Genomic DNA, 12,793 nt, shown 5'->3' on the forward strand with positions numbered 1-12,793 from the left:
TTTAACTAACCACCCAAATATCACCTATCATTTAGGATATGCTTTATTTATAGCATATATAATTTGAAAACCAAATATGGGAATTAATCGGGGCTAAGCCACATATTGGAAGGGTTAATTGAGATTGATATGTTTTAATAGGCTTAATAAATTGATTGATAAACTACGGATTTGTACTTTATTACAAAATTTCCTTCTCTATTATAATTTTTTTTGTTTAAAAAGCTTACAACTCCGTAAGTAGATTAGAAAAATCAACTTTTACAAGGTAAGAATATCAAAATCCTAAACTAAATAGAAAAGAGAGCATAAAATCCAAAACCAAGCTAAAATAAAATTAGCTCAAATAGTTTTTTTCAAATGTTCGAGAACAATATAAAATTATTCTTGTAATCTCATCTGACAACTTAAACTTTTGGATTTAGAAAGTTCTTTGACATGATATTAGAATTTTAATGACCAAGTGGTCATAAGATTAAATCTCATCACCTTCATTTTAATTAATAAAAATTAAGCATAAAGTAGTCTAAGTTCGTGCAAGTTTCAAGCTCAAAAAACTTTCACTTAAAAAGAATGAGTTAAAGAGTAATATAATACTATTTTTTGAACCTTATCTAACAGTTTAAGATTTTAGATCGAGATGATTATTTAATATCAAAATTAATTTAAGGGTTGCAACCAACCAACAATATAAATAGACTGTAACTCAATAGGACCCAATAATTTTTTTGGAATATTTTGATATAAAAAAACAAGCATATAAATAGAATAACTATATATTTGAAATGTAACATTCTATTTTTTTTTATATTTGTGTATAGGTAAAGTGATTTCACCATTAATAACAACCTAAAAATGCATGGGAGATTGGCTATTGTGAATTTTTAAATAGCCAAAAGAATCATATTTTTCTTAGATATCTTTTAAAGGGATGTCCAATCCATGTTGAACAAAAAAGAAATTAATTTTCTAGATGGTAAAGGGACAGGAATTGCCTCTTAGCGTTTCGAAATCAATGTGATTAAATTATTTAATAATTAATTATGTACTGGGTCAACGAGTGGGATTTAAGTATTTAACCCATAGTGTAACCATTAGCCATTGGACATTTAATAAAAAATACCTCTGGGCAGTATATTTTCACGTGATGGAACCTCAAAATCTAGGGTTCATTCATTAGTTGACCCGTTAAAGTCTTTGTTTGGTCCCTCTAATTTCAATTTTATCTTATTTTGGTTCCCTCACTCTTTTCAAGAAAACAATCAACTCATCTTGTTCCAATTCACCTCCCTCGTAGATCTGTAACCCACTCCGACTCATGGCTTGGTCTAAAGTTTGAGTTTTAGGTTGGATAGGTAAACTCCTATGTAAGCAAGCTAATCTAAATTAACTTGTTTTTTTATTAAAAAAAAAAAGAACAACATCATTTTGGACAAAACAAAACTTGAAATGATGTTGTTTTAAAAAAATAAAAAAAATGATTAAATCTAGCTTGGGATATAGATTAACCTATCAAGTTATCTGAATTTAATCGGTCAACTACATGCTTAATTTTATAGATAACCCGGTTTAGTTCAGGTCTCGAGTCAACCTATCAGACCAGATCGGGTTTCAAGACTATGATTCACCCTCTTAAAACTAACTCTATTTTTAAAAAAAAATAATAATACCATGGCTATTAATTTTGAAAACATTATTGAAATGAAGTTAGATAGTGTATTCATTCTTGTAAGTGTATCATTCTTCTCAAAGTGAACTATATTGTAAGGATATAAATTTGCAATTGTAAGGACCGTACCATTTAATAGGTTTTAAATAATCAATAAACAAATTCTGTCACTAAACACAAAATATAATATTACCGACATATGACACTCAACATTGGGAGTTAAACATCATTATAACAAACATAAGAAGGATGACATCAAGATAAAAAAGAATTGAGGGACCAAAGTAAAACAAAATTGTGAGTTGCTATACCAAGTGCTATAATAACCCCGTCAGTTGACTGAAACCAGGATTGGTCTGTCACCACTCACCAAGCAAGCCCGTATGTCCCGTGGATAGTTCCATTATTTTGCAGAGAGTTCGTTAGAAAGAAAAGGCAAAGCTAAGACATACACATAAGGCTTTTATGGTAAAATTGTAGCCCTTCCCATCTGATTCTTTCCACTGCTTGTTTTCAAGAATCTGGCCAGAATCAAACGTTAACAGACTCATTTTTTTCAGGTATTTTTTTCACCTTCTGCTTGCTTCTTGAGAACCCAGATCCAGTTTGGATCCTAAAGGGTCATTGGTTTTTAATGTTGAGAAAATGTTTGTACAGTTAGTTGATGAGGGCGTGTTCTGTTCTGAACAAGATCATTGCATCCTGCATGTGGGGGCTATCAAAATCTTTTGCTCATTGATCTTTGTATTTGAATTGTGAAACCTTTTGTTTCTTGAATTTGAAAGATTGAGTCTTGGACTGATTCTTGAGTTCTTGTGGTTTTTCTCGATTCCCATTGTTTGTATAGGTCTTTTTTTTGTTATGTTGCAATGGAGTTTCGTGAGATAGAAGAGGGTGGAACTGTGACGAGGACATGGGAGGAGATGGACATTGATATCTTGGTGAAGATATTCCAGTCATTGACTGTGTTTGAATTAACTTCAGGCATTGCTCATGTTTGTAGTGCGTGGCGTTTGGCTGCTTGTGATCCTTGGCTGTGGAAAACACTTGATTTGTCCATGTTGGAATCTAATTTCATCAAAATCCCATTGGAGCCTTATGTGTACGTGCATGGTCATTCTGATAAGACATTGACTCGAATCTTGAAGATTTCGTTGAGTCTCAGCCGGGGAAATATAACTTCGTTGTTTTTTCACTTCAATTTGTATGTAAGTGAGGATCATTTGACTTATACTGCTCAAAGGTAACTTTTTTTATGGAGGACTTTTTATGTTTTAAAATTTTTAATCAAGTTTCTGATAATGTCTGTGTCTTTTCTTGGTGATGATTTTATAATTGATATGCAATCTAATAGTGGAAGATGATGAATTTTCAATACTAGAGGTTGTGCAGGTTGTACTCTTAAGTAAAAGGATCAGGCGATTATTGATGGGAGTTGGTATAGCCAACCAAACTAAAATTTGCGAGTAGAGGAGTTTAGATGTAATCTTTAAGTGGTGGTGGACTTGATATGGAAGTTACTATGCTAATTGACTCGAAGACGGGGGAGATGTAATTTTGCAACTGATGGTTGGTTCATTCAGTGGCTCAAATTTGTAGCAGAATTAATCGAGTGCACCATGAAGATCTTATTACTGTATTTATTACAGGTTGATTTCCTTGAAATGGAGTAGAGAGGCTACTGGAAGTGATCTAAGGAGGTTAATAAGGAATCGACGTGTCTGATTTCCTTGAAATGGAAAGAGAGGCTATTGCAAATTCTCTGAGATGAGGAGTGGATGCGTGTGGGAATCGGGTCAAGTGAGACCTCTCAACCAGGAGAATGAGGTTAGTCAGAATTTAAGTCGGTGATGATGTCACAACTAGTAACACGGGGGATGAGTTGAAAATGCCCGTCTGGATCTGAGAAAAGAGATAGTTATTCCTTAGACTAAGAAGATATGTTTGATATGGAAGGGCTCCTTAACCTGGTATTGCGTATTGTTTGTCAGTTTATGGCTAAATACAGAAGTGTTTTAGGAGATGTTGTCAAATTATCAAGGCAAAGCAACCCGGATTGAATTATTGAAGGTGATACATGGCCTGGTGTAATTAAGCTGTTAAATTTCAAAAGTAGAGGCCACAGATGGAGTTGTTAAAATGCAGGTTAATATAGATTTGGACTTGAGTTGAGATGTGGAAAATTTCAATGCAGCATTAGAGTCCGGAGTGACTAAGTTATATATTTTTTAGCATGCTTGGTATACATTAATTCTATATCTGGGTGCAGCTACTGGATGAAGATTGAAAGTTTCTTATGACAGTATGTCTACTGAGGTTGTACTTGATTATAGCTGAATTGACTGAGTTCAATACTTTAGATATGTTTGATGATGATTTCGTTGATAACAATGTTAAAAGTATAGAAACTGCACAGTTGTGAATTGTTATTTGTGTGGTCGTAATCCATTGGATGGTTAGTTTTTGCTATATTACTAATCACTGTAACAGAAAAGAAAGGTCAAGTGAAAAATATAGCTTCCTGGAATAAGGGGTACGTTGTCCCCTTGAAGTAGAGGTAATGAGGAAATCAGAATATATAAATAAAGGTCAAATGTATTGCTGAAAATAGAAAAAAAAATGACTGAAAGAGGATTTTGTAAATGAACTTCCTGGTTGCTCTCTTATAAGCAATGTATTCATATCTCTACTTGTTGGATATATGAATTCATTGGGATAATAAGAGGCGAGTATGATGCTGAAAGTAAAGGAGCAGATTTTTATGTCCGATTGTTTGTGAAGCAAATGATATCGATTTGTTTCGGGGTTCATATATGCATCAAATAGTGGTGAAATGGGGAAAGAAGTCGTGGGTGAGGTTGAAGAAATGGTAGTCTTACAAATAGCATTCCTTGGATTCTCTTTTTAGGTTATTATAACATAACTGTACATGGTGAAAATATTAAGTGAAAAAGTCCGTAATGATATGATATGGCTTTTGTTGAGTTAGACCAGTAAATCAAAATATATTACGATGCTTCTTTTGCTAAAAGGTTAGGGTTGAATTGATTCAAACTGTTTGGTGGAGTTTATTCTGCCTGGAGTGTCTGATGATTGGCATGGCTGTTATTAGCATTGGTCCCATTGTTGTGTCCAAGCTGAAACTATTTAGACTCTTAACACTAGACTAAGAATATGGAGGTTAACCAATCTATCCACTATTGTTGGCTTCTTATGCGAAGGGAGTCCTCTGTTTAGACTTTAAAATAAACCTAAGATATGATTACCGAGTTAAAAGATGTCTGTAAAGTATGAAAAACCATTTAATGGTGTTTCAGCTGGGGGACTTATTGCTTGGGGACTGTTGGAAACAGCTTACAATAAGATTTTGTAGGAATCTGGTGATGAAATAATATGGTTTTGGTGTTTGTGGAGGGCTTAATAAGTTTGTGGAATGAATTTGCCCAGCTGGACCGTAGGTATATGATAAATGTGGTGTATGTAGTTCTTAGTAGCAATTTATGCTGTAAAGGAAACCACTTATATGATATTGTACATGATCAGTATGGCATTATGGAACATTCTTCATAAAATAATTGTAGTGGAAGCATCACCTACCATTTGCGATTTAATGATCGCAAACTACTTTTTCTGTTGATAACATAGTGTTTTAAATTGCAGGACCGTTCCGTTTATTTCCTGGGCACAATTATCATATCATAATTGTAAGGAATCACAGATTCTTGTGATGGATGCTAACATAATGTTAAGTTACATGATGGCATGCCGTTTCTTTTTCACCAGAATATAAATATGATTTTATATACTACTGGATGTTGCAAGGATGTCTTTTGTTCCCCTACGTTTTAGAGAATAGGCAACACTGCGCTGTGGACAATAAAATGGATCTAATTGATTTTTGTCCTCTGTCCAGGTGCCCACGCCTTCGAAGACTTGTTTTACCAGCATGGAACCGAGTGGAGACTGTAATGATCAAAGCTATTGATTTATGGAAAGATCTTGAATCCCTGACAATGCCAAGCATAGTGAATTCCCCTCGTCTTGTTCAGGCAATTGCTACTAATTGCAGGAACTTTAGTGAACTCAAGATCATGGGACCGTTTGACATTTATTTTGCATCCTCACTCGCTACCTATCTTCCAACGTTAAAAGTTTTGAGCCTCCGATGTTCAAAGCTATACAAGGACACATTGATCTTCATCTTGGATAATCTGCGGTGCCTAGATGTGCTCAACATATCGCATTGCCTTCTAATACAAATCCCACCACCTCCTGCACCAGGAAGAATAGTTAGGCGGCTTGATAAAACTATCCTGGAGAAAGCTTCTCGGTTACGCAAATTCTTAACCTGCATGAGAGACACTTGCATCATGTGTCAACGGACAAGAAATGATGAAGGCCTCATGCGTTGGTACAAGTATGAAAAAGGGCTATGGAAGGAAGATGAGGTCAGGTCTCTTGCTCTTTGATTTGAGCTTTCCAAGATCAAATTTCTGTGGGGTAGAATGTATCCTTTTTCTTGGTTATTCTTTCACTTTATGCCAGGAACAGAATAAGACAATGTTGAAGGAAGCAACTCAGGGCTTCCTGTCTATTTTATGTTAGTTGTGGTGATAAAAAGCCAAACTCTGGGTAGTTGTAGAGGGCTGAAGATTTTCTGTTAATGCTCGTAGATGTGTGTATGTGTATATATATGCTAAATTGCACTGTTTTGTTGTTTTTAGGTCACCCTTTATTTATTTATTTATTTATTTATTTTTCCTGATATATAACATAGTCTGTACCTCTTAACTTCCTTCCAGACATTGAATGTAGGCTCATTTGCTAATATAATATTGCCAGCGTTGAATATACACTCAACCGATACTTGAACTGGTCTTGTATAAACATAATTTTCTCCTACAATTTTCTGTGCTTAGAAGTTGAAAATCCCAGTTTTTAGTCGATTTCCAGATTGTTCAGCAGTCAAATTCCAAACCCATAACAGTCCTCACTGCAATTTTCTCCTTGTTGACTCATAGATTGATGGACAATTTGCATTGTTTAATAAAATTTATGTCTTGTGAAGGACAAGTTTGAAGAACATGTGGGCAGAGACGAAGATGAAAATCTTAAGCATTTGTTTTTTAATTTTTATAAAATTTCAAATCATTTACTTCACATAAATATTGGAAGTTGATAATGTACAACAAGTTCTTTATAACTAATCTTTTATATGTTTTCCTTTTGATAATAAAAAAAAAAAAACTCACACTATTAATTATCATAGTTAAGGTATTGATTTAGATGATAACGTGTCATTTGAGTTATTAATTAGGGTTTGAATTCAAGGAAATATCGAGAGCTTTTCGTGAATAATCCAAATAATTGATTTAATATGTAATTGAAAAGGGGATTAGTGAGGGAAAGCTAGCCAAATGTAATTACTATTTTTTAATCTAAAACTTCTATTTGTAAAATCTAGACCAGTTCAACAAGTGATTTGAGACCCAGTTAACCCAGGCCTTGGACATATTCGAGTTAATGAAAAAGGAGATTTTTCAGGAAATATAGCTCATATCTGTTGCAAAATATATATATATATATAAACATGTTTGACTCGTTGACCCAATTATTAGGGCTATAATCAACCTTTAATGTTACTTTTTTTTTTTATTAAAACAATATTATTTTAAATTTTTTAAAAACAAATTAGAAGATCGATCCTGCTCCCTCTTATCATTGATTGATTCTTGAGTTGATTTTACATGTGTATTTTCATGTATAGAATAATTTTAAAATTATTTATTTGAAATTAAGAATCTAATTAAGTGAGCTTGTTAAATCAAATTCATGCATAAATCATGATAAATAGGTTAGCAAAGCTAGCTTGGCTTACCCAGCAACACATGATTTTTACTTTATTATTTTAAAATATTTAAGATTACAAGTATTAAATAAATTAAATTATAAATAAAAATATTTTATGGTGTGGTATACAATATTTAAAAAATTATATGAAATAAAAATGTTTTACTAATAATTTTTTATTTATTTTTTATTGAATATATTTTATACTTTTATAATAAAACATTTATTTTTATCTACCCAAAAATAAACTTTTTTTATTTTTTTCCCATAAAATAAATAAACAAAAGGAAGAAACATTTTTTTATCTACCCAAAGTGATTGTAAATCTCAAATATTCATTATTTCAGACCAAACCTCACGGCTCTCTGAACTGATAAATCCCTCCCTCCCTCCCCTCTAAAAACAGACAAAAACATGGCTTTGGAACTATGGGAAACACTCAAAGAAGCCATAACAGCATACACAGGACTATCACCAGCAACTTTCTTTACAGTTGCAGCTTTAGGGTTAGCTGTCTACTATGTGGTATCAGGCTTGTTTGGTGGGTCTGATCATCATCAACATGTTCCAAGACAATCTGAAGAGCAGATGCAACCTTTACCTCCACCTGTTCAACTTGGTGAAATCACTGAAGAAGAACTAAAACAGTATGATGGTACTGACTCTAAAAATCCCTTGCTTATGGCTATTAAGGGTCAGATCTATGATGTTTCTCAAAGCAGGTAAAGTTCCATCTTTTTGTGGTCTTTTTGGTTGTTTTTGACTTCTGAGCGGTGAAAAATAGTGGGTTTGTATTCTTTTTTGAAGTGATGAGATTATTGTGTGTTTTGGGTCAAAGGGTGTTTCGAGCTTATTGATTTTGTGAAATTTTGGGATTTTTGTTTGAAGTCTTAGTTGATTCCAGGAAATCAATTTTCTTTTCCTTGTTTGACTTTTTGGTGATCTTTGTTGATCACTTTTTTTTTTCTCTATGGTTGTTGCTACTTTTTTGCTACTTGTTTGTGGTGAGTCTCTAAAAGAGATGCTACTTTTTTTAGTATGGTCGTTGAAAGGTTGCATTTTTTCAAATCCTTTTTAATGGATTATATGGTGAAGTTGAAGTGTAAATCTCCCCCTTTTTCCTCTTGTGATAAAAAGACTTGATGTTGATACATTATCTGGGCAATTTGATTGGTTGTGTGGTCTTCTTCTCTTATTTTGTTTGTGTTTTACTTGTTTATGAGCAATGTTAAGGTATGGTTTGATTTTAAGTGATGGGGTATTCTTTGTGGTAACATGGATGGGGCTTCATTCAGACATTGACCAATACGTAGAGGACTAAAATTTTGCATTCCAGCACTCTTTTTCACAACCTTTTGTAACTTGGATTGCTAAAACCTAAAATAAATTTTGTATATTATCAGAAGTTTATTCTTAACAGTTCATTTGCTGCAGCTAAATGAATGATCTTCAGTAGGAAGGTTTTTGGCGTGATTCTCACTCTGTATTCCCTGTTGCTTCTTTGTGAGTGGATTTTAGTGGTCGACCACTGGGTTTGATATGAGACATTTCTGAATCTCAAGTCTGCTGACCTGCTCATCTTCAGCGTTTGGCAATCATTTATTTTTGTTATATGTGATGAACAAGCAATGACTAGAACCCTTTTTGGGCATGATTTAATCAAATCTTGAATGCAAACCATTCCTTTGTTTACAACACGCTATCTGATAGACTAATAATTACAATCACATCATGCTTCTTATATGGATATGGCCTGACACCTTAGAGATACAAAGACCCAGAAGATGTGTTTGTCATTTTTTTTTCCAGTGACTTGTAGTGATATGTAGTGTATGTTAACATTGACCATGAATTATAATCTTATCAGCTGAGACCTGAGAGTTGGCTATCAATCTAGTATGAGACCGTGAATTCTGTGCATTAGGATTTGAAACTGTTATGAATTGGTGCTGAAACTTGTAAACTTGCTATACATTATTTGTTACAGGATGTTCTATGGACCTGGTGGACCTTATGCATTGTTTGCTGGAAAGGATGCTAGCAGAGCTCTAGCAAAGATGTCTTTCGAAGATAAAGATTTAACTGGTGATGTCTCTGGTCTTGGTCCATTTGAATTGGAGGCCTTGCAGGATTGGGAATACAAGTTCATGAGTAAATATATTAAGGTTGGAACAATCAAGAAGACGGTTCCAGTAACTGATGGAACCTCCACCAGTGAACCTGCTGCAGAGGCTACAGAAAGCGATGTTGCTAAGCCAGCTGAAGATGTTCCATCAGTTGCTGCACCTGTTGAAACTCCTGCTGGTGGTGAATCCAAGGAAGAGTAATCTTGCATTTATGGTGAAACAATCTTTAATGAAGAAAGAGCTGTTTGAACACATGTTTTTGGCGAATCTAGCCATTTATATTATGTATTAGCTTACGTTTCTCAGTCTAGAATACTCGTGCTATAATCTTGCTCTAATTTTCAGTCTGCTATTTAATAAATTGGTCTTTTAAAGTGTGGAGATTGAAATTGTAACTTGTGTTAATTTGATTGTGCTAGTTGCCCCGCAATCGTTGTGGTGGATTTATTTTACATGTGGGGTTGCCTAAGCATTATTTGAGCTCTGTAAAAGTTGGATAAATTGTTAATAAGCAATAAAAATGTTGATTTTCTGCATCATTTGCAATACCCTATGTTGTGTTTATCCTCCATTTGTAAATCTGCTTAGATTATGCTTAGTGATCTGAGAAACAAAAATATGAAATTGAAAATCTTTTTATTCCATCTGAGTCTATTTCATAAATCCCAAGCTATGCCGAATGTGCTTGGTGATCCGAGAAGCAAAGATAAGAAATTGAAAATCTTTTTATTCCAGTAGTCATTCGTAAAATCCTTAGCTATGCCGAGCCCCGCTGCTTCTCTTACGCATGCCATGCAATTCCCATTGAACGACTATACAATCCCTTTATGATTTTCATTTTTTACATGCTGGCGATAGATTAGGTCCTCCATTCATGATGGCAAGGTGGTATGGGTTTGCTGTGTTTCCCAGAAGTTTGGCTTGGTAGCAAGCTGGGAAGTCTGCATAAGCTTCCAAGCCAGGTTCACGAGGGGGGTTCTCGTTCTTAACATGAACCTGAATGTTGGAAATGAAACCAGTCTTGTTGAACTCTGGCGGCTCAAAGCTACCACTTCCCATGGTTGGCAGAGGATCATTTGCAGGATCGTAGACCTGTCCTCCAAATTGTCATCTGATGCAAAATCACCTCAGCCTGTGACAATGATTTTGGCTCTAACTTGATCAGCACCACCATGGACTTCTAACCACCAATTTCCGTTTCATCCGGCAATCAGATACAAGAATGTGTTAGATATCAGAAAGAAATTCCATTGATAGAAAATTTTCCAAGTACATATAATATTATAGTGTTACCTGACGAACTTGAAACGTCACCAAATATCGAAGCCTACCGTATGTTGACTGGTTTAAAATTTCTAAACCTAGACAAGATTGAGGACTGACTTGAACGAAACCAGGGCAACGAAGATCATAGCATCCACTATTCCCATTGTTGGCCTCCATTGTTGCAAAAGAAACTGCATTACTATCATCATCAATTCAAATGCAGAATCAAAATATTGAAGTACAAGATTTCTTTTAGGGGCATACGGTCCAGAAGCTGTAAGTTCGCGTTTTGTTGTCTCCATATATAATCCAGGATTCACCTAAAGCATGCCCCCAAAAGGATAAAGAATTGTATTAAAGGCATTGGTAGTTACAGAAGAGAAAGGCATGCAAGGAAAACTATTTAGAACATTGTATGAGTAAAGAAAACAGGTTACTTACGACCCATCTATAGTGTATTCCATCAAATTGACCTTTAAGATCATTTCCTAGTAAACTCCAGCTCCACTGTATTGGTTGGGAGTCACAGTTTCATTATATATATACTGACAGATCCTCTGAGTCCATAAAATTGAATAGATGGGTCTACAGCAGTTTGAGCCGTCACAAACTGCATTAAAACTCCTAAATTACATCAATGTTAACAAGAAATATGGTGAGGGGAGGTGGCTACAAAGGAAAAGAAAATTGCTATGCTTCAGCTGTTGCATATGTAAAGGTCGACTCACATAGCATCTTATGCCGTTCGAAACAAATGAAAGATCTGCTGAAGGGAGTAATCTTGATAGAGATTTTGCTCTCATTAGATCTTTCTCCTGATGGGAACAGTTCTCGGTGGACATTCCACCCCCATTCGCGGGCTTGTTTTCACAGATTCTGACTTTGCTGTCGTAAATTCTTTCAGCTGAGAACTGAGCCACAGCTGCTAACAACATTGAATGCGAACAAGATCATGAAATGCAAAAGAACTCCAATGATTATTGCAAGCCATTCGCTAAATCTTATACAAACCTGAATTGTGTGGTTTCTAAGCAAGGGATGATCAAAAGCAGGTTGCTTGTAGATATCAATGCAATCGATAACACTATCATCCTTATTAGGAGTTGGATATCAATCAATCATTAACACTGCCATCCTTGTCCAGTCCAAGAAAAAGGAAAACAAAGATATGGTAGTGTATTGACAGCATTGATATCTTGCTCCTAATAGGTGGTTTGTTCAACACCTTGAGTTGTCTATCTAGCTCCAAGTTTTCCTGCTAGCATATGAAGCTTAACCTTCCTTCAAACATGAAACTCAAACTTAGCAAAACAAGAACAACACAGAATCAAAGATGCCATTATAGTGCACAAAGAGGAGAACAACTCCCTTAGGGATTCAGTTTTACTGATCTCTATTGATGGATTACATGGATTAATCCAACTGCCCTACATCTTGACACACATTTGATGTCTTTATCTTTGTTTTCCATAAGAGGATTGAAAAGGAAGTATAACTGCATAATTATGACTATTGTTAACTAATAATGGCAACATGCTAAAATGCCTCTAGGCTTAGAAACCGACTAGATCATTTGATTTATTCAATTTTTTTTAACATAAAAAAATAAAAACATTCAAGTGTTGCTAACGTTTTTCTAGTAATATTTTTTTAAAATTATATGGAAGTTGATCTAACATTGCCTAAATAACTTAATGGTTTCAAAGATAAGCCGGATAACCGGTGAAAATATAGTTTTACTCACAAAAATTCAAAACCATCTTTTAAAAAAAATAATTGAAATGATAACATATTGGATCGATCTAGACCAACTTGGTTTAACCGGTCAAATCCATGACCCATATTATTAGACCATGATAACCTCATATAAAACAAATAAAAA

General features: G+C 34.4%; 2 protein-coding genes and 1 long non-coding RNA gene across 5 annotated transcripts; 2 read left to right on the plus strand and 1 right to left on the minus strand.

Annotated features, from left to right (window-relative positions):
• Positions 1–2,011: 2,011 nt before the first annotated feature.
• LOC7484395 (F-box/LRR-repeat protein At3g48880) lies at positions 2,012–6,392 on the plus strand. The gene is made up of 3 exons (XM_002318792.4): positions 2,012–2,229; positions 2,517–2,912; positions 5,583–6,392. The coding sequence occupies exons 2-3, from the start codon at positions 2,539–2,541 to the stop codon at positions 6,136–6,138; spliced, it is 930 nt and encodes a 309-aa protein (XP_002318828.3). The 5' UTR covers positions 2,012–2,229; positions 2,517–2,538; the 3' UTR covers positions 6,139–6,392.
• A 1,443-nt stretch (positions 6,393–7,835) lies between these two features.
• On the plus strand, positions 7,836–10,184 carry LOC7482104 (membrane steroid-binding protein 1). Its single transcript, XM_002318791.4, has 2 exons — positions 7,836–8,241; positions 9,507–10,184. The coding sequence occupies exons 1-2, from the start codon at positions 7,934–7,936 to the stop codon at positions 9,844–9,846; spliced, it is 648 nt and encodes a 215-aa protein (XP_002318827.1). The 5' UTR covers positions 7,836–7,933; the 3' UTR covers positions 9,847–10,184.
• Positions 10,185–10,262: 78 nt separating this feature from the next.
• On the minus strand, positions 10,263–12,381 carry LOC112323479 (uncharacterized). 3 transcript variants are annotated; one of them, XR_008056973.1, is made up of 5 exons: positions 11,923–12,381; positions 11,640–11,833; positions 11,353–11,535; positions 11,176–11,231; positions 10,263–11,102 (listed from the first exon to the last, which is right to left on the minus strand). It is a non-coding gene; the product is annotated as an uncharacterized LOC112323479 (long non-coding RNA). The 3 variants fall into 3 exon arrangements; XR_002976903.2 differs by having other exon boundaries at positions 10,263–11,231; positions 11,353–11,521; XR_002976902.2 differs by having other exon boundaries at positions 10,263–11,231.
• Between the last annotated feature and the right edge of the window lie 412 nt (positions 12,382–12,793).

Source organism: Populus trichocarpa, chromosome 12 (assembly GCF_000002775.5).
Source record: "Populus trichocarpa isolate Nisqually-1 chromosome 12, P.trichocarpa_v4.1, whole genome shotgun sequence".
Classification (NCBI taxonomy): domain Eukaryota; kingdom Viridiplantae; phylum Streptophyta; class Magnoliopsida; order Malpighiales; family Salicaceae; genus Populus; species Populus trichocarpa.

What these genes read in the sequence shown, in the direction of transcription:
- LOC7484395 (XM_002318792.4), top strand. Translation starts at nt 2,539, where the DNA reads ATGGAGTTTCGTGAGATAGAAGAGGGTGGAACTGTGACGAGGACATGG. An exon ending in TTGACTTATACTGCTCAAAG is followed by an intron (nt 2,913 to 5,582) that starts GTAACTTTTTTT and finishes TCCTCTGTCCAG; the next exon opens with GTGCCCACGCCTTCGAAGAC.
- LOC7482104 (XM_002318791.4), top strand. Translation starts at nt 7,934, where the DNA reads ATGGCTTTGGAACTATGGGAAACACTCAAAGAAGCCATAACAGCATAC. An exon ending in TATGATGTTTCTCAAAGCAG is followed by an intron (nt 8,242 to 9,506) that starts GTAAAGTTCCAT and finishes TATTTGTTACAG; the next exon opens with GATGTTCTATGGACCTGGTG.